The sequence below is a fragment of the Marmota monax genome, unplaced genomic scaffold (assembly GCF_021218885.2).
Source record: "Marmota monax isolate L192 unplaced genomic scaffold, Marmota_monax_Labrador192_F-V1.1 WCK01_AAM20220418_F8-fsc00182, whole genome shotgun sequence".
NCBI lineage: Eukaryota > Metazoa > Chordata > Mammalia > Rodentia > Sciuridae > Marmota > Marmota monax.
This window is the reverse complement of record NW_026693043.1, coordinates 944,156-966,583: the sequence shown is the minus strand read 5'-3', so window position 1 is coordinate 966,583 and position 22,428 is coordinate 944,156. Positions and strand designations below refer to the sequence as shown.

Genomic DNA, 22,428 nt, shown 5'->3' with positions numbered 1-22,428 from the left:
GCCATCTTCAGGTATGTAAGTATGTACTTTTAGGTTTTGTATAAAAGATCAAGTGAAAAGTTTATTATGAGGGTAGGGTAGTATATTAATTACTTAAGATTTTGTTAAAACAAGGAAAAATAAGGCTTTTTCAGAACTCTCTCACAATACTATTGGTGATGTCACTTCATTTCTACTAGGACTCTGAAGATCTCCATTTTTTTTTAAAATAAGACTACATCCTGGTCTATGGTGCACACCTGTAATTGCAGTGACTCAGGAGGCTGAGGTAGGAAGATTATAAGTTCAAGGCCAGCCTCGGCAACTTCACAAGGACCTAAGCAACTTAGAGAGACCCTCTCTCAAAACAAAAATTTAAAAAGGGCTGAGGATGTCACTCATTGGTAGAGCACCCCTGGGTTCATTTCCCAGTAGAGGAAAAATTATGACTGCAAGGCAAGCTAGTTTACTTACACATGCCTGTTTAGTTAGCAATTTCTCTTGATACAAATCTTGAATTTTGGCTAGAATTTTTATTTTGTTTGTACCAACAAAATAAAATATAGAAATAATTTGATGGTTGAGACCATAAATCTGCAGGCATATAGATATCCCTGATTTAAATTATCTATTAAAACAATTAGCATATTATGTTAATTGGTCCCTTACAAAATTAGCATCACGCATTGGTAATTTTTTGTTTGAATTTGTTTTATACTAATTTTTATGAGAATTTATTGACAAAAGGATACTGTGGCTGGATGAGGAAACCCATGTTATTAAAAAATGATAATTATTTCACGATGCCAGAGAATCTTGATCTTTGTGGTGTATTTACATATTAAAACGGACCATAGATTGCTTTCTGGGGAGAATGTTGACCCCACTGGCAGTAAATACTGCACTGGCCCCATACTGGAGAATGGAGATGTAGGGGAGAAATGGGTATTAAGGAAGACTATCCTAACACATGTCCTTTGTGAGCTCCTCAGTTATCAGAAAATAAGTACAAACAAATAGAAGGAAAATCTAGATAACACAATTAGGAAGGTATAAAATGCCAGGTATGTGAAGAACCTTTTTTGACTTTGACATAATTGATTCCTCTTTTATCAGAATAACTGTTTTCTTTTGCTTTTTAAATTTTACTGAATTTGTAAATAAAATGAACCATGTAAATATACATACAGTTCAGTGAGTTTTAGCAAACACGTGCATTTGAGCATCCCACAAAATGCCCTCGTGCTTTAATATTAAGATTTTAATATTAAAAAATTGAGATATACACTAGTGATTCTCTATTTTTCTTAATAAAATAAGGAGTCCCATGTTGAAACAGGTGTGTGGTTTCTATCATAGTAAAATGCCCTGATCTTTCTTCCCCGCACCCCTTTGGCTTACATTTCCCACTATAAAAAGCAAGAGAAGAATTATACCTTCTAGAGGAGGTTAGAACATTGTATTTCTGTTATTATCATGTACAAAAATATGATCTCAGTAGTAGTCATGTTTTTTTTTTTTTTTGAGAAAACTTGTAACACCAGAACTTTATTTGGTTTGGATTTCAGTCACCTCTGCCTTCTCCTTTGATCTCTATGATTAACATCTTTCTGTTTTATTAGTTGAGTCCCCAAATAGATTTGCACTAAATTCATGGTTGAGTAACTCTTTGAATAGGAGACTCAGCGCTACATCTTATGAGAGACAAATAATTTGGCTTCTTTTAAATTTAATGTTGGCTGTTATTCACAAATGGCTTTTTAAGCAAATGCTTTTCTTTCAGGACATTTTAACATCCTAGAAGATAAATATCAGTGAAGATCATTGAATTAGTCACCTGGAATCTTTATTAATAAATAACTAGTAAGCTCGATGATTCATAGTACCTTAGTGTTGATTAGGAATGACCTGTAATTTTTAAAATTTAAATCCATCGGAAATAAATGACAGTTTAGGTAATTATTTACCAACTCATCCTAATGAAAAGTGAGAGGGAAGACAAGTAGTTCTCACAGTAATTGGTTTTATCTTATTTTATAACTGATAGCTGTTTATATCTATAATGTTGCATTTAGTTTAAATTTGGTATTCAACAGGGAAGTCTGCTTTAATATACTCATTATACTTATCAGAACTGAAAACTCTTTGTGAAATATATTACTAAAATCCCATTAATTTGTAAGTGCTTAATGTGGTTAACATTGATTTCTAATTAATACATATTTGCCTATTTAAGAAATAATTTTACATCCGTCAAATATTCTCAATTAATGGTATGCTGCTTCCTTTCTCAGTTCCCTTGACGGATGAGTATTTAGCCCATAGGATGAAAAAGGGGGAACAAGAATACAAGGAATTTAGAAGCCACTTGGATTTCTGTCTGTGTGTTAAAAAAAAAAAGATAATAAAATATATGGGAATGGTAGTAAAATGTGTAAAAGATCAAAGAAATAATGAGTTTGCAGTTAACCCAAATGCTTGTGTGGGCCTGCCCAGGCCTCTGGTCATCACTAGTTGAGAAGATCAACTTTCCTGATTTATAGGAAGATGGCCCCATTAAAGCCAACCTGAACTGTATTATTGCCAGAGGCAACTGGGATCTTTTGACTTCAAATTGGTTATTAGATAAGGGTGGATCAGAAATTGACTTTGCTACTTAATCCTTCCAAGATTCTGCTTAGATCCCTTTCTTAAAATATCATATGGTCATTAATTTCAGGAAAAATAACTTTCATTTACTTATTTTGTTATTAATATTTATTCAAGTGAACAAATTAATACTGATCCTAATTATCTCTAAGACTAAAGTATATTCTTTGTTCGGATTAGAACCTGGTTCAGCTCTTAGTAAGTTTTAACTATTGAGGTTTTAACACAACTGAGAATGAATGAGAATACTTCTATACTTTGTTAGGAAAAGAGCAACAACTACTTTCTGACTATCTCTGGTGACAGGGAGAACAGAATACGCTGTTTCTCTGACAGTCCCAATAGCTTCTTGGCTAAGTCAGTGTCACCACATTAGCACTGTTATGCCACCAGATCTAGTACATATAAAAACTACATAGCCCCACAAGCCATTGTGGTGTGATGTAAAGAACACTGGACTTTATTAGTCCTGCTCCCTCCTCTTACTAGTTGTATGATTTTCATTGACTTATTTGTTTCACTGAACCCTGGGCCTCAGTTTCTTCCTCTGTAAAATGGGGAGATGTGTGTATATATATATATATATATATATATATATATATATATATGTGTGTGTGTGTGTGTGTGTGTGTGTGTGTGTGTGTGTGTATAATGGCATTATAGTCAGTAAATGAGGACTTATAGAGAGGGGCATTTTAAAATTGCAAATGTTGCATAGTAAACTCTCAAATGCTGCATTGCATAGTCTAGTGATAAAATCTACAAAGTCGTTCAGTAAATTTTGAATCATCCAAAGGGCTACCATACAGTGGCTGTTGACTATTCTTTGCCTGTCTGGTAAATTAAGCAAGATAAAATAATTGAAAACTATATAACAAATGAGGATATAAATTAACAACAGTGAAAAAACTCCAGACTTAGTTATTAAATGATGGAATTGGGTAATTAAAAGAAGATAAGTTTCCTTTAATGGAAGTATTTTTGAAAAACACATGTTTGAGTTTAGGTTCTTTTTTGAATGACAGACTTTGCAAATATCTGTGTAAGAATTGCAGAAGAACTCACAGCCAGGAAAGGGTAAGAACTGAAGTACATTAGTTTATCATTTAAGTTTGGTAGCCACCAGCCTCATGTAGCTGTTGAGCATTTAAAATATGGCCAGCCTGAATTGAGATATGCTGTAAGAGAAGAGTACAAAAAAGAATAACATGTTTCACTAATAATTGTAAATGTATGTTGAAATAATAACACATTTTATCTCTTATATTAGATAAAATGTTGTTAAAATGAATTTCATTTGTTTCTTTTTACTCTTGTTTTTAAACATTTTTTTAGTTGTAGATGGACACAATACCTTTATTTTGTTTATTTTTATGTGGTGCTGGGATAGAATCTAGTACTTCACGCATGCTCAGCAAGCACTCTACCACTGAGCCACAACCCCCGCCCTCTTTTTACTCTTTTAATGTGGCTACTAAACAAATTTAAATTAAATGTGTGACTTGCATCATTTTTCTACTAGATAGTGCTGGTCTAAATCCTCATTGACTGGTTCTGGGCAAACTAACCCTTAAACAGTTAGGCCTTTTAACTTCAGATATTGAGGTTGAGACTGCTACTCCAAGGCCAACAATGTCAAGAATTGTTCCTTTCTTTAATTTTATATATATATACCCCAGTTTGTTTGTATCCATGGTCAAATAAGCTTACTGCAAAACTATGGCACTCTGTAGCTATTATCTGATTTTCAACAGGTATGAAGAGTTCTGCTATTAAGAACAAATGGTAATAAAATGAATAATAAAAATACTTTCTGGGAAAAATATTTTTCTCCTGAAAATTAGTTTTAAGACTAACCACCTGAAACAGCTTCCCTAAACCATCCCTTATTTGAGAGACAGCCTGATAGGCAGACCGTGGACACATAGTTGCTTTACTTCTTAGGAAATTAGTAGGAGTTCTAATACTGTATATCGGGTTGATTTAATATAGACACATAATTAGATGCAAGGGCATGAAAGATAGAAATAGATGATTCAAAAATCATTTTAAGTATGATTCAAAAATCATACTAAGGAGGCTAACGCAGGAGGATTCTCAGCAACTTAGTGAGACCCTGTCTCAAAATTTAAAAAATAGGGCTGGGGCTGGGCTTAGCAATAGTGCACTTGCCGGGCATGTGTGAGGCACTGGGCTTGATTCTCAGCACCACATAAAGATAATAGTCTATCAACAACTAAAATAAAAATATTTTTTAAAATAAATTTTTAAGGACTAGGGACATTTCTCAGTGGTAGAGTGCCCCTGGGTTCAATCCCAAGTACTGAAAAAATTATTTTAAAATATCCCTGAGAGTATATAAAATAAGAAAATATGAGAGACTAGAGAGAGTTACCACTTATTAGTCTGTAACAAATCAGCACTTCAAAACAGAGATGGCAACTGGATTACATCACTCACACATATATTTTGTGCTAAAATTATATTTTGTGCTAAATTATTATCATCTGCTTTCAAATTTCTTCTTACTCTGCCCCATGAATTAATTTGTAGACAAATAGTAGTTTTAGTTTGGGATACATCACATTTACGATACGATACATCAGCATGGAGTTCATCTCTCTCTCTCTCTCTCTCTCTCTCTCTCTCTCTCTCTATATATATATATATATATATATATATATATATATATATATACACACACACACACATATATACAATATCTTTAATATATTTTAATTGTAGAAGGACACAGTACCTTTATCATTTTTATGCAGTGCTGAGGATTGAACCCGGACCTTCAGAGGAGCTAGGCAAACACTCTGCCACTGAGCTACAACCCCAGCCCTATTTTATCTTTAATTTATATTCACATTTAAAAGCAATGTTTTTGAGTCTAGTATCCTAGGAATCTTATAGTTAAGATGCACATATAATGTAGTTTTGTTTTTTAAATTGTGCTTTTCTCTTTGAGCTATTTAATTGATACTTGAATTATGGAAAACAGTACCACAGTTAACCTAAATATAAGCCATCTTTTGCGTCATTGTCCCTATCCTTTCAAATATATTTTTATGTTGTTGGGTTTTGTGCTATCCAGTCAGTGTTCTGATTTTAGTCCCCAAAATGTCATATCCAGTGACATTTAAATAACTTTAGTCTTTGAAGGCAGAGCCCCCAGCAATTCTGCCTTTGTTTGGAGAATGGATGGGTGATAAGACCAGACCAAGAGCTTGTTCAGCTGTTTACCAAGCAGAAATGTGAGGCTCAAGTGGTGGTGGGGGTTCTTTAGAACATCCATTTCTACTTGCAAGCTCTCAGTGTAACAAAAGCTTCACAGCAGATGGTGAGTGTGAGAATTGAAGCAACTGTAGTTACATGCAACCAGCAAAATAGAAAATAAACCCAAAAGAGGAAAAGAGATTGGTTTTCATTGTGGCAAACACTAAATACGTTTACTTCATGACTCCAGTGTCAGAGCATTGAGTGCTTTTGATCAGAACAGAGACAGAGATGAATGGAAAGAGAATAACTAATGTGAAAACAGAAGGTATGAGAAGGTGACTTCTAATAAAATGAGAAGCTAGAGATAAACATAAAAATGGGTAATAAAACTCCTAAGAAGCTATTCATAGAATCAGGAGGCAGAACATTCTTGAAGAGAGAGAAAAAAGTGTTCAGGCATCTGATTGATGTTGTCTGGCTCAACCAGGCCCTCCAGCACACTTGTTAAAAGCCTTCCTCATGGTTATGACTTCCCTGCACAAACTCCACAGCTGCTTCATACCCTCCTCTCCTGCAGAGCCTTCCCAGTGGATTTTGAACACATTTTTCCTGTGTCTCTGATCTCTTCTTTTGCAGTGAACATGGAGCCCCCAGCTCACATTCACCCCCCTTAATCTCCTGCCCCCGTGTGTTATGCTCCATGGGCCTCTCACATCTGGCTTCTCATTTGAATCTTATCAGTGCTCTTTGAAACTGATTTAGTAAACTCTGCAGGTACCTATCACCATCTCCATTTCATTGGCTATAAGGAAGACATTTGCAGAAGTTAATAGCCTGCAGGTGGAGGGACAAAGGCAGTACTAGCACCAAGTTTTCTGACTTTCAATCCCATAGACTTTGTATCCTTGCCACTTACTGCCACACAGAGTACTTCCTTTACAACTACAGCAAAAGCAGACAAGCAAAATATGTTTTGACTTTGCTATTCCTTTTTTACTGCCAGAATTTTCAAATAGGATCATGTCCAAACCCATGGCACAGCATAGTGGAAGGACTACTGACTTTGGAGTCAAGCAGGTCAGGGTTCAAAGCCTATCCCTTTGATAGCCATGTGACCTCGAACATGTTTCCAAACCTCAGTTTCCTTACTGTAAGGTAACTACCTCACAGGGTTGTTGCAATGTTAAATGACAGAGACTATACTGATTAAGTAGCCTAGTGAGTAGCATGATAAATTTTAATTTATTATTAGATGATTGTATCCTGCATACTGACTTTGACCCTGAACTTTTCATAGAACTTGATACAGCCCAAAATGCTCATGACCTTCTCTGGTTGAATCTTAAGGCCTTTTCACAGCTTTCAGCCTTCTCTACCCACATATGTCTTTACTGCCTTTATTCCCTTGACTTTCTTAATATCATATTATTGATTCCTCCTTTTCCAGTGGTTTATATTTTGTCTACTTTACTACCTTCTTTTTCCTCATACTACCCTTATGTATGTAAGTCTTCTGAGGTTCCATTTATAGCAATTGCTCTTGTTGACAGACAAAGTTGAATTAATAAATCAGAACAGAAATCATATTATCATATTTTGCTTTGAGCAACACATCCTTAGTGTTCCTTGTTTCTTCCTTACTTGTCTCCTTTCTACTTTTAAATATAAAAACATCACACTGAACTTGATTCATCAGTAAACAGGCAAAGCCCACTCCTGTAAGCACTGGAAGGCTTTAATTATCTTATTCCATGTAGACATGGCAAGTGATGCTTCTGCCCAAACTGTTTCAGTGAGATGATGATGATGTTAACAATTTTGCTTTCCAAATAGTATTACAGAGTTTAAGCAGCAGTGTCACATACATTATCTGAATTTGTTCTTCAGAATTATACTGTAAGGCAGGTAGATCCTTAATTATCCAACACATTTTATAGATGTAAAAAAAAAAATCCTAGAGAAACAATTCTGGGCTGGGGGTGTAGCTCAGCTACAAACCCCTAGCATGCACAAAGTCCTGTGTTCAATCCTCAGCATTGCAAGAAAGAAAGAGAGGGAGAGAGAGAGAGAGAGAAAGTTAGTTCGATTGATTCTGACTTTGACTCTAGGACTAGTGCCTTCTTTGTTTAAACCATACTATTTTTTGCTCCCTATTCCAGGTAACTTTGCTGATATATTTGTAAATCTTAGATTTTAGGCTAAACAATAGACAGTACATTCTTATCTGAGAGGAAACTAAAAAAGAGATAAAATAGTAATTTAAGGTACCTATTGGTAGATTGAGGAAGAGTTATAAATTTGGAAACTGAAACTTGATTACCAGAATTTGGGGAAGTATTTATTTGTGTGTTTATTTTACTTTGGAGCAAAGTATTTATTTGTACTAAGAAGTGTAAATGTGTTCTTAATAAGAGCTGACTCGTGTAATGTATATAGATTTAAGCTGATAAAAATTATGAAATGTTATATTGTCAAATATTTTAAAGGATTAAAAGTTAAGCTTGATTTAAGTGGGGAATTTCATCTCTTTAGTTAGAGAAGTCTTCATGTTACCATAGACCACATCATTCACTCATCATTCACTCTAATTGTCTTGTGTTCCTACCCTAATGAAGTATGTTGTATGTTTGTTTTGCAGATCTAAAGCGGGAAGCCAGTATCTGTCATATGCTGAAACATCCACACATTGTAGAGTTATTGGAGACATATAGCTCAGATGGAATGCTTTACATGGTTTTTGAATTGTGAGTGTAAATTTTATTTCTTAAGGAGTAAAATTTTAAGCAACATTGGTTTTAGAAAATACTAACAATTTTCTCTTCAACTTTAGCAATAATTGTGACCTCATCTGTTTAGAAAGACCCGAAAGCACAGGGAAAAAAGGATTATTTCATCTTAAGGTTCATGACAAAGGAAGCAAAAGCTGGGTGTATTTGGTTATCCTCACACTTTTAAGCACACTTCAGAGAAGAGGCTCCAAAAGGAAATAGAATTCAGAGGTAAATAAGAGGCCCCAAAATGTGCAATTCTGACCAGGAGGTCAGTCTGAGGTGAAGAGTAGGATGAAGGTGGAGGCTTCCATGTAGCAAGTCTCCCTGGCAACTTAAAATGAGCAATAACAGACAACTTCTTCTTTTGATATAATCACTACATTGACAAATGAGGGAAATTCTGTGGCTAATAGTGTATCTTGATTTCAGTAAGGTCCTTGACGTGTTACTCACAAAATTTTTATGAGTCAGAGAAATGTGAGCTAAGGATAGTACAACTGAGTATCCCATAGCTAGTTGGATGATTGTCCAAAGAGATTTATGGGACAGCATACTACAGGGTTTTGTTTTTACCCTATTCTGTTCAGAATTAATCAGTAACTTTGGTCAGGAAAATTAAAAAGGAAGATATACATGCTAAACATTCAAAAGATACCAAGGTTGGAGAGTGTATTCATTAGCTATGACTTCATAGCAAATCATAGCCAAAAACTTAGTGGCTTAAAACAGCACATGCATTATCTCAGTCTCTGTGTGTCAAGAATGTGAGCACCATTCAGGTGGGTCCTTTAGCTCTAGGTCTCTCACAAGGTGGTAACCACAGTGTTAGCCAGAGCCAAAGCCATTTTCAGTTTTCACTGGAGAGAGGGGGTTAGTTCTTCTTCCAAGCTCACTTACATGGTTGTTGTCAGTCTTCAGTTCCTCTTGGATTCTTGAACTGAGGGTCTCAGTTCCTTAAGAGCTGCTGGCTTCAGGTGTTCCTTGGTTCCTTGTCACATGGGCCTTTAAATCAATATGGCCAGTGGCTGCATCAGAGCAAGCAAACAAGCAAGAAGAAATGGGAGGTAGAAGTCACAGACTTATAACGTAGTCTCCAAAATTATATACCATCACTTCTGCCTTATTCTCCTAGTTACAAACAAGTCAGTAGGTCCAGCCCACATACCACCACCTGAATACCAGGAGATAGGAATCTCTAGGAAGCATTTCACAAACTGCCCCCCACAGAGAGCTAGCTGACACATTAGTGATCTATACCAAAACTCAAAAATAGTTTAAAAGCTTGTAGTCAAGGAGCTGAAACAAAGAAAGTGAAATTTAAGACCAGATAATATAAACTCCTTCATTCAAATATATAAGTGCAAGACAGGTGTGAATTTAGTTGTGACTACTTAATGCGAAAAAGATGTTAATGTTTTACTTAGTTGTTTGCAATAGCTAAAAAGCCCTGAATGGAATGTTAGGTTACATTAATGAGAAGTAGATAATATTCTGAACAGAGCCACACTCCCAACATATTATACACTGCTTGTTCTCCCCGGAGTGTCTGTAGTAAGCAGGACACAGGAATATTTACAGAAGGGTATAACCAGAACGAAAAGGAGCCTGGAGATTCTCTCATAGAGTCATGGCCTTCAGTCTCTTTGCCAGCAAACCTACTAACAGAATTTTGAAAAACCTAGATGCCCTTCTCACATGTTTTTAAGTTGGTATATAAAAATTTTTATTGCAAGAATATAATTTTTAGTGTCTTGGATTTTCCTTTAAATATATTTCCTTCACAACTGCAGAGCTGCACATTTATCTCATTTGCTTTATGGGAAGTGTCTGCTATGTGACCTACATGGCTAAAGCTAGTCCTCGTTGTCAAATCACTCAGCCAAATCAGACTCACTTTTCTGTCAGAAAAAAAATCCGACTTCATTTTTCAAATAAAATTAAAGTGTTAATAGACATCCCAATGACACTCCTCTTACTATTGATTTTGAATTCTAAAATAGATCAGGCTTTGCTATGAATATGTTATCTGGATGAAATATGGTGACATCTCCTTTTCTTTCTCAAATTTTCTTTGCTCCCAGTTGTGTCTCCCTCCCACAGGAGCTGTGTATTCCCCAACTGTCTCTTTGAAGTTAGACAGGCTTTTCAGGATAGGGAAGCAGTTGGTCTTTGGAGATAACTGATTGCAGATGTGGAGATGTGAAAGGAAAACTAGATTCATTTTCAAGTAGACTGTTATAGCAAATGAAGATGTGGAAATCAATTGCCTTAAAATATACTAGTTCATGTGTTTCCAGGAAGGACTTTGAGTACTCCCAGATATACCTGAATCCCAGGTTGAAGACCCACTGGCATGGAAGAGCTCTTGAAAACACTAGAGGCTTTAGTTCCCCAAGAATTTATTGGTTTTCTTATTCTACTAAGAGTCCCCAGCACAGAAAGCCATAGGTATAACATACTTAATGTTTTCAGTTATTTGAAAGATCATTATGTATAAGATTATATGCTTAATCACTATAACATCACAAGCCATAAGCAGAATCAACAAGTGGCAGATTTCACCTCTAAGAAGACCTGTAATGGTTACATGTACTCCTTCCAAGGGGACAAAGATAGGTTTTACTTTTGGTTTAGAGAGGGACTCTGCTGTGCCTTCCAATTTTAAGATATTGTAATTCTTTCAGAATGACTTTTCTGGTTTAATTTTATTCTCCATTGAATAAATCTGTTTCTGTCCATATTTTTTTCTCTGAGAAAAGCAAAAGCAGATTTATTCATATACTTTAAAGTAATGAGCACAGAAAGCAACATTTAAAAATTCACCTGATTTCTACCATGTTTACTGTTTGTATCAAAGGGGTATAAATGACAGAGTAGTGGAGAGAAGATGATCTTTGGTGTCATAAAATGGGTTTTAGTTTCTCAGTGTTAAGCAGTCTCTTTGAGATATTTATAGTCAATTTTGTGTGATGCAGGTGTGACTAAAATAATTCAATGGCTATACATTGAGATAAGAACTCATTAAAGTTGGATATTTACCAGTAAATTATCCAAATTAATCCTAATTTAATCCAGATTACTAGAACATTGTTTGGTATTACATTTTTTAATACATTTTTACTTTATTTTGTAAAGTGTCAAATAAAGAGATTATAGTATAATCAATGCCAGCATCCTAGCCTTTGAGTTCAAAATATTTTGCCATTCCTGTTCAAGCTATCTTTCACCCCTGAAAGATTTCTAAAGCAATGTCACTTCTCCTATAAATACTCCTGTTTGTGCTTCTAACAGATAAGGACTTTAAAAAATGATCATAATAATATTATCATATCTTAACAAATCAATACTATTTCCTTAATGCCATGTCATATTCAGTTGCTGCTCAATTTTCCCTGATTGAACATGAATCTTAAATGATAAATTTCTCAATTTAGAATTGTTTTATGAGCTCTAGGGATCTAGAAGGAGATTGTAAAGTCACAGTTAAAATAACTTATATAGAAATATAAAACCTTCTTTTTGTACCATTGTTTTATAAATTCACCTCAACATTTGCCCTCACCCAATTTTTTTGCATTCTCCTCAACTCCTAGTTTCAAACCAACAGACCCAAAACATTGATTACTGTGATTTAAAGTCATGTTGATCAAAGAGCAAAACCAAAAAACTTGTGTGCACCTCCACCTACTGGCTAGGTGAGAGATTGCTTCTATAGCTGCATTCTAAGCTAAGCTACTCTAGAATTGGTTCCATGTTCCTGATAATAGATGTCATTTTCCCCAGTATTCAAGGGCTCATTGCTAAGGTTATGAGTGGCCTAGACTTGTTTCCAAGTTTTCTACCATGACACTATTACAGAGTAGACAAGGAAAAGTAAAACGAATAAAATTAGACTAGTTAACTTTGCTGTTTGTTGGCTGCTTGTAAAACCACTCTTATCGTTTATGTGGACAAAAGGCTAGACAGAACAACATATTTTAATTATCAGCAAGTTTCTTAATACGGTATCCATGTCTGTCTTTACTATAGACTATGTATAAGCAACCCTCCTTTTCTCTTCCTAAATGAAAGTCATGAAGTTGTATGACTCAATCATGTTGTTTATTTGTTTAAAAAAAAATCCTTAGAATGAGTTGATATTCACTTAGTTACAGTTAATAAGTTTAAAGCATACTTAAATGCAGGGACTCACAGAGCTAGAATGTTCAAGCTGGAAAAGATGATTTCAAAACTTAGATTATAAAATCCTGTGGAGAAATTGTTAGACAACATGTACCCAGGCTCTGTCCATACGTAGACTTTCAGTTTCAGCAGATACACGTCCTGAAAGCACAGATCTAGAGGACTGACCTTCAAAGTAGGGCCAATACTACTTAGAGATTTCTTTGTCATTTCCCCCAATACATACAGTAGTTAGACATCTGCATGTGTTTGCATTACATCCATTTCTTTGGGATTACATTTAAATTGGAACCTGTCTGTAGCAATTTGCTGAAATGTATTTTAAAATACAGGTTCCATTTTGAAGACAGGACCGAGTTATATTACTTCCCCAAAATTAAATGTTTATTTCTAAGTAACACATTCAGGCTTGTCTTTAGTAGTGTCTGGTACTTGAGTTAAGCTGTAAATCCTAAATTGGCTGGCTAAGGAATTTTAATTACCTTATTATAGAATGATTACATATACCACAGGGAGACTTTTACAGTAATTAAATATGGATTTAAAATATATCTGACATGAAAATAATAGTTTGTATCTCTTAAAATATTATTAGTAATTTGTGTTTTTGAAGCCAATAAAGGATATAATAGACTGAAACTGCTTCTATTTATTTTTTACTTTATTTTTTGTCAGATATTTATGCTTGTAGAAGGGAGTATTTGTGAAATTCATTTATATTGATAGAGTGGAAATGACTATTACTTACCAGCAAATTTGCCACTTAAGGGAAAATATGTCTGTCTCAAATCAAACAATAAAAATCTGGACTATTGCATTTTAATTTATTTGAAGGTCTGTACACATTTTTATAGCTGATCTTCTTTGATCTATTTTGATTTTTTTATGTGAGATGATACAAACTGCTATCCATTCATTCAGCAAACTAAACACTTCTCTTGAGTAACTGCATCAAAATGTCCAGTTGATTTTAGTTTTAAGAACTGTGTGTCAGGGTCCCCAAGACCACCCCCAGGTTTGATGATTCACTAAGAGACCTCAAAGGACTCAGCATATAGTTGTATGCACAAGGATGTAAAGTAACATCAGTATAAGACACATGGGTAGAAGTCCAAGTGCAAGCTTCCAAGAGTCTTCTGCCAGCAATGAGTTGTAACAACATATAAAATATTGCCAACCAGGAAACTTCTTTAGAGACTTGGTGCCTAGGGCTTTTACAGGGATCTGGTCACATAGGCACCCTATGCCTGGTATGCACCAAATTCCAGACCCCCTAGAAACAAAGCAGATGTTCAGCATAAATCATATTGTTTGCACAGTTTAGACACAAGAAGCCACTCTTTTCAGGTAGGTAGTAGGAACCTGCTGAAAATCAAATTCCCTGATGCCTGCCTGTCAAGGGCCAACCTTGGAAGCAGACTTTTCAAGCCTTTCTTTTTTTTAATCTGTTCTAATTAGTTATACATGAAAGCAGAATGCATTTCAACTCATTGTACACAAATGAAGCACAACTTTTCATTTCTCTGACTGTTGATGAAGCAGAGTCCCATCGTTCATGCAATCATATATGTACACAGGGTAATAATGTCCGCCTCATTCCACCATCCTTCCCACCCCTACCCCCACTCCCTCTGCCCAATTCAAAGCTCCTCCATTCTTCCATAGACCTCTGCATTATGGATCAGCATCCACATATCAAAGAAAACATTTGGCCTTTGATTTTTTGAGATTGGTCAAGCCTTTCTTAAAATAGCAGTTTAGGCCTCCTGTGGTAATTCTTCCACACAAACTAAAATAGTGATAATAGAAGATGGGTTTGAGTTATAAACTCCTGGATCTGCAAACAAAATGTAATTGCCTATAAAGATAATTATAAGGTTTGGGTTTGGGTTTGGGGTTTTAACTGTAACCATGGTATCATTTTATCTATTGAATAAATAGGTGGCTGGATCTTTGTTTAAGACAAATCCTTGTTTAAAATGTTACAGCATAGACTAGATTTTAGGCTCTGAATGCTGCATCAGAAAATAAATTGCATTCTGATGCTACTATTTTAGAAATACATTTGAAGTTGTCACTTTTCGTAATTTTTCATATAGCATGTGAAAGCTGATCTTCAAGCCACTAAAATAATTTTGAATAAATTTATGTACACATAAAATACAAAGAAAATTCAGCTGCTTTTTCATTATTTGAAAAAGAATATAGTTTATTTATTTAAAAATGAAAGGTATAGCCAGAAATGACAACACATGCCTGTAATCCCAGCTACTCAGGAGGCTGAGATAAGAGAATCAAAAGTTGGAGGCCAGCCTGGACAACTTAGCAAGACCCTGTCTCAAAATAAAATAAAAAGGGATGGGGATATAGTTCAGTGATAGAGTGCCCATGGGTTCAAGCCCCATTATCAAAAAATAATAATGATGATGATGATGATAATGTGTAAGTTGTTTTTAGTGTGCACAACATTTACCATATACCTACCTTGTACAAATTTAGAAATTATGGAAAATTATAATGACAAAAATAATGCCTTTCAGAAAAGTTAATCAGTGAACATTTTGGAATATTTCCTTCTACTTTTTTAAAAAAAATTTTTTAGTTGTAGATGGACACAATAGCTTTATTTTGTTTATTTAATTTGTTTATGTGGTGCTGAGAATTGAACCCAGTGCCTCACACATGCTAGGCAAACGCTCTACCCCTGAGCCATAACCCCAGCCCCTCCTTCTACTTTAACTTGTTATCACAATTACAGTAATTGGGACTATTTTATATAAGTAGTTTTGTTTCCCAATTCTTTTCACTTAATAATTTAATAATTTTAAACATTTTTATACCATGAAATAGTTTTCAGTATACTATTTTATGACGACAATAAGATGTTTAAACTATGTGCATATACATTGTTTTTTGGTTTTCTGTACTAGAAATTATGTTTTAATTAATATTCTTGTACATAATTACTTTTGTTTTCTCAAAATATACTTTTAAAAGTAGAATTACTGGATAAAGAGTAGGTGAATATAAACAAACATGTCTATTACATGTAGATTTAATATTTTTAATATATCACATTTGTAAAAATGCATAAACAAAAATATGCAGCTTAAGGAATTATTGTAAAACTACAACCCAGGTCGAGAAGTAAAAAGACTACCTACTTCACCAGCTGCTTAATTTCCTCTTTCTGATCACAACCCCTTTTTCTGTCAGAAAAAATTTTAATCTGGACTTCACTTCTGTGTATTTATATACATTGTATTTATATACATACATATATATATATATATATATATATATATATATATACATTGCATAATTTGGTCAATTTCATTCCATAGTTTCTCCCTTATACTATCCAAAATAAGCATCCCTGAATAATATAATTCAGTGCCTATTTTTTAAATCTTTATTTAAATAGAATCATATATATTCTTTTTATTAGAAGAAAGATGTTTATTATTTCCATTTTTCTGAAAAAGAAATGATAGCACAGACATTTAAAAATACTATCCCCAAATCTATCAATTTTTTTTACTACAGATTAATTCTTGTGTTATAATTTTTGATGTTTTTATCAGTATATTATAACAGTGGGGTTCGTTTTGACATAATCATATATGCATGGAATATAATTTCCTCCACTTCAGTCCTCAGTACTTCCTCTTTCCTTCCCCTCCTCCTTCTCATTGTTCCCTTTCCTCCACTCTACTAGTTTTCCTTTTAGTTATTCATAGTTTTTTTTAAAATTAATGCTTTATAGATATACACAAAGGTGGTATTCACTGTGGTATTCATATACATATACATTACATAATATGGTCAATTTCATTTCATAGTTTCTCCCTTTTCTCATCCATCCTTTCTTCCCCTCTATCCCCTTCCTCAGGTCCACTGATCTCACTTCTCTTTTCATGAGATCCCTACCAATTTTTTCCCCTTATTTTGCTCTAGCTTTGGCATATGAGAGAAAACATTCAACCCTTGACTTTCTGGGTCTGGCTTATTTCATTTAGCATGACGTTCTCCAGTTCCATCCATTTACCAGAAAATACCTTTATTTATTTATTTACTTATTTATTGGCTGAATAAAACTCTATTGTGTATATGTATCACATTTTCTTGATCCATTTGTCTGTTGACAGTCATCTTGGTGGTTCCATAACTTGGCTATTGTGAATTGTGCTGCTATAAACATTGATATGCCTCTATCCACTATAGTATGCTGATTTTAGTTCTTTTGGATAAATACTAAGGAGTGGGATAGCTGGATCATATGGTGGTTCAATGAGATTTTATCTCACCACACTTAGAATGGCAATCATCAAGAATACAAGTAATAAATGCTGGCGAGGATGTGGGGATGGGGGAAGGTACACTCAATACATTGTTGATGAAACTGAAAATTAGTATAAACACTCTGGAAAGAAGTATGGAGATTCCTCAAAAGACTAGAAATGGAACCACCATATGACCTAGTATATATTCTTTTTTGGATCTGTGAGATTCATCCAGGTTGCTTTGTGCAGCTGTTCCTTTTATTGCTACATAGAATTGCAGCAAACAGACTTTCACTGTTTATTCATTGTAATGTTAACAGATACACATTTGAGTGGTTTCTAGATTTGTCTGTTTTGAACAATGTTGTTATAAACAGCTTTGTGCATGCATCCTGGTGCATCTAAGCACACATTCATATACTCCTAGGCATAGACCTATGAAGAGAATCCACAGATTTTAAAATATGTGCAACTTCAGTTTTCCTAGAAAATAGTGAGCTATTTTCTCAAATGGCTATATAAACTGAACCTTCACCATATAACTTTCTAAGGTGATCCAAGTCCTAATTTTCCTGGGACTGCCCTTGTTTAAACCTGTTGTTAGTTAACAGCATTTTATTCTCGTAAGTACTTATTACCTGTGCTGTACATCCTTACTAGTATTTTGGCATTATCAGAATTCTTAATTTTTTGCCCATCAGTCTGCATTAGAATCTCATAGTGGTTTTCCATGATTATTCTTTCCTAAATTGCCACTTAGTATCCTACCTCTTCATTCTTTTTATAATACTTTTGATAAAAACAAATTGGTAATTTTAATGTAGTCTGATTCATCAGTACCTTATCTTGTGGTGAGCATTTTTGTGTCCCTGAAATCATGAAGATATTTTCTTATATTTTATCATTCTGGAACTAATGAAATATGCTGTAAGGTAACAAGCCTGTTTCATTTCTTTCCATATGGAGATTCAGTCATCTCAGCATAATTACTGAAAAGATTGCTCTGTAGTACCACTTGCCATAAATCAAACATCCATATGTATGATCATTTCTAGGCTCATTTGTGGTCCATTAGCCTATTTGCTTGGCATTGTGCCAAGAGTACATTGGCTTTTTGTTGTAACCGTATAAACTCTGGTAACTCATAGAGTAGGTCCTCCCACCTTATTCTTCTTTAGTCATATTATAAGGGTTGTTTGTACCTATTTCTGAATTTTCCATATACATTTTAGAAGGAAGTTGTTGACTTCCACCAAAAAAATTGAAGGGTTTTAGATCAGAGAAAACATTTGGCAAATATAAGGAGGCTGACTCATAGTGGGGTAGGGAGAGGGAACATGGGAGGAATAGATGAATTCTAGATAGGGCAGAGGGTTGGGAGGGAAAGGGAGGGGGCAGGGGATTGGCAAGGATGGTGGAATGTGATGGACATCATTATCCAAAGTACATGTATGAAGACACGAATTGGTGTCAACGTACTTTATATACAATCAGAGATATGAAAAATTGTGCTGTATACGTGTAATAAGAATTGTAATGCATTCCGCTGTCATTTATTTTTTTAAAAAATTGGAGGGTTTTGACATGAATTATTACATTAAATATTTATGACAATTTTAGAATAATTGGCATGTTTACAATATTGAATCTTCCATTTATGAACATAATATGTACCTTGCCATTTATTTAGCTCTGATTTATACTTTTCTCCATGTTAGATAACAGTAACATGTTACATTTACATTTTGTTAGATTTTTTTCATAGGTATTTGCTTTTAAGAATAGATCAGTCTTGGGGCTGGAGTTGTGGCTCAGTGGTAGAGTGTTTGCCTAGCACATGTGAGGCCCTGGATTTGATCCTCAGCACCACATAAAAATAAATAAATGATTTTTAAAAAAAGAATAGATCAGGGTCTGGGGATATAGCTCAGTTGATAGAGTGTTTACCTTGCATGCACAAGGCCCTGGGTTCAATCCCCAGCACCACACACACACAAAGAATGATCAGTCTCTCTTCACTCTTTCCCTCCTTCCTTGTACTAACTTTGTATTCCTTTCTATTCATCAGCTTTCATTAATTCCAGTAATCATTTATTGAATATTTTGGCTTCTCTGCATACATGACTATATCATCTGTGTATAATAAGGGTTTGGTTTGTTCCTTTCAAATTCTTTTACATTGTATTTCTTTTTCTTGCCTTTAATGTGATGGATAAAATATTCAGAACAATAATGCACAGTAGTTATCTTTGCTTATATTTGATCTTAGAGTTTGCTTAGCATGAACAGATGGTGAATTTTATCAAATGCTTTTTTCTGCATATATTAAAATGATTATGTAATATCATCCTTTAATCTATTAATACACTGAATTGAGTTGACCAAACTTGATTGTAATATATCATCTTTATACTCCTTTTTTCATATTGCTGGATTTGATTTAGGCTTTTTAAGTTAATATTTATGGGAAGATAATGTTCTTCTACTATCTATATCAGGTTTTCATACCAACATAACACTAGCCTTATAAAATGAATTAAGGAGTACTCTCTGGTTTGTTGTTTTTGTTTTGTTTTTACTCTTTATATGGTTGAACTCACCTCTAAACCCATCCAGACAAAACTATTTTATGAAAATAGTTTTCATTTCTGGACAATTCCTTAAATATTTATGTGAATATTCAGGTGTTCTTTCATTGCCATATCACTTTTAGTAATCGTTTTAATAGGAATAAGTGCATTTTAATCTGAATTATAAACAGTTTTGGTGCAAAGTTATTTATTCATAATATTTCTGAAGGATCTTTAGTTATATCTTTTCATTCTTTTTTCTTTTTTATGCTTTGTAATTGTAGATAGACAGAATGCCTTTATTTTATTTCTTTATTTTTATGTGGTGCTGAGGATCAAACCCCAGGCAAGCGCTCTGCCTCTAAGCCACGGCTCCAGCCCATGTCATCTCCATCCTTCTATTATAGACTTAATTCTCTGGGGTTTTTTTTCCTTCCTTTTAATTTCAACCTTTTTATGTCCTTGGATTTTAGATGTTTCTCTTATTAAAGTAATATAATTTCTTTGTTTTTTTTTAATTCCAGCCTCTCAGTTTTTGTTGGTCCATTTATATTTAATTGTATTTTGACATATTTTGATTTACATCTATGATCTTCTTTGGTGCTATTTGTACCACCTTTTGCATGTTTCTTTCCTGCTATTTGATTTATTGGAATCAATTGAATGTTTTATCATTGCATTTTCCTCTATTAATTTGGAAGGTTAATCACCCCCTTTTATTATTTTAGTATGTAACCCAGAATTATAATATACGCCCTAACTGTCACATTCTAATTTTGCAGTGACATCCCTGTAGTAATAAGTGTACCCATACCCTCCCATAACATCATTTCTAAATATCCTTCTCTAATAGAAAGACCCAAGGCTTCTTGGAGAAATTATCATTAATTCTAGGGCTGAGACAGAGAAAATAGAAAATAAGCCTGAAGCATCTTAAAGTGCCTGAAAGTAAAGAAGTGTTCAAAAAGAAGGGTCCATGTCAGAGAGACACCAAAACCAACCTGGACTGTTACCAATGGCCAAAAGTAAAATAATTTGAGCAACAAAATAAAGGAGTATTGGATTATAATCCAAAGTACAAAGTATTATATGAATCCATACTGACATAAAGAAATAATTAGACAATAAATGAGAGAGAAGAAACAAACCTCCTTTACAAAGGAATTCCAAGTATTCAATGTAGAGAATCCCTCTGTTCTCTTAAGTGTGGGATGGACTTAATTTCAAAGAACAAAGTATGGAAAGGGAAAAATGATAACTTTACAGTAGAAAGACTGGCAGATACTACCTTCGCCAAATGATTAAGTTAATACCACCAGTGAAAAGTCATGTGGGCATCATATACCCTTTGATACGATGTGATAAGAAGGGCATTTCACCTCTGATATTCTTTCCCCAAAAAAAACATAATCCTAACCTAGACAAGAAGAAAACATCAGACAAACCCAAGCTGAGGGGCATTCTACAAATACCTAGCAAGTACTCTTTTTTTTTCTTAAGCAAGAAAGGAATTTTTTGAGCCAGGCATGGTGGTGCACTCCTGTAATCCCAGTGGCTCAGGAGGCTGGAATTTTGAGGATTTTTTTTTTTTTTGAGGCAGGAGGATTGCAAGTTCAAGACCAGCCTCAGCAACAAAGCAAAGCCCTAAGGAGCTTAGTGAGACCCTGTCTCAAAATTTAAAAAAAAATTATAATAAAAAACCAGCTGGGGATATGGCTCAGTAGTAAAGCACCCCTGGGTCCAATCCCTGGGACCAAAAAAAAAAAAAAAAGAAGGAATTTTATCTCAGTTGGACCAAAACTGGGAAGACAGCTATTCTAGAAATATGTCTTCTCTATATTGTCAAGAGTCTTAGGATTGTAAAGGGAGCTAAAAGTTATACATATGCATAGTAATTTTTGTCAGGCTACAGTCTAGTTGCAGGTCTAGTTTTTCTGGGATCCCATCACTGGAGTCCTGTTACACCAGACAGAAGAGGGGGGATTGTTATTGCTGGGGGATTTGGTTTTCATTCTCAGCATCAGATGGCTGCCAGCAGGAAGCTGGGACAGAGACATAAAGAACAGTTTAGAGGAACAAAATGGAGTCAATCAAGACAATGGCTGGATCTTTTAAAAAATTTTTTCCAGTTTTTAAGGAACCCCTTATTTCAGGGCAATCTTATAATACTGATCCCTTAACCTGTAGGATCTGTGCTAGCTCCAGTAGTAGTTGGTTAGAAAATTGAATTGAATTATTTTAAAATTAAAAGTTGCTTAAATCAAAAGTAAACAAAAATGAAACTATGACTTTATACCATCATTTCCTGTTTAAAGTAACATTGCAGATTTTTATTTATTAGATAATACAGTTATTAGACAATATGACAGTTACTAGATAATAAGAAATTATTATTTTTAATGTGTGATTTTGATATTACAGCTATTTTACCAAAAAGGAGCCCTTACTGTTTGGAGATAACTACTGAAATATTTACACATGTGTTATTAATGTCTGGGATTTGCCTCAAAATTAGGCAAGGGATGAGCAGTTGGAATATAGGTAAAACAAAATTGGCCAATTGGTTCATTGTTGGAGCAGAATAATGGATACATGGGGCTTTTTACTTTGCACATTTGATTTCTACAATAGAAAGGTTTTTTTAATGAGGGGAAAAATTACAGGGTTTCTACTTAACTTTTTAAACTTTGTATTTCTAAATGATATCTCTGAAACTCTTGGCTCCTTGCCACATTAAGTGCTTATTTGTTTCATCCTACTAGTTTAAAT

General features: G+C 34.3%; 1 protein-coding gene across 13 annotated transcripts in view; it reads left to right on the top strand.

Annotated features, from left to right (window-relative positions):
* The window catches only part of Cask (calcium/calmodulin dependent serine protein kinase), a 389,850-nt gene that overhangs the window by 136,731 nt on the left and 230,691 nt on the right, over positions 1-22,428 (top strand). For all 13 annotated transcript variants that reach the window (XM_058582480.1, XM_058582484.1, XM_058582482.1 and 10 more), the window contains exon 3: positions 8,492-8,597. In XM_058582480.1, coding sequence (XP_058438463.1) covers positions 8,492-8,597 — 106 coding nt within the window. The remainder of the gene's footprint in view (positions 1-8,491; positions 8,598-22,428) is intronic.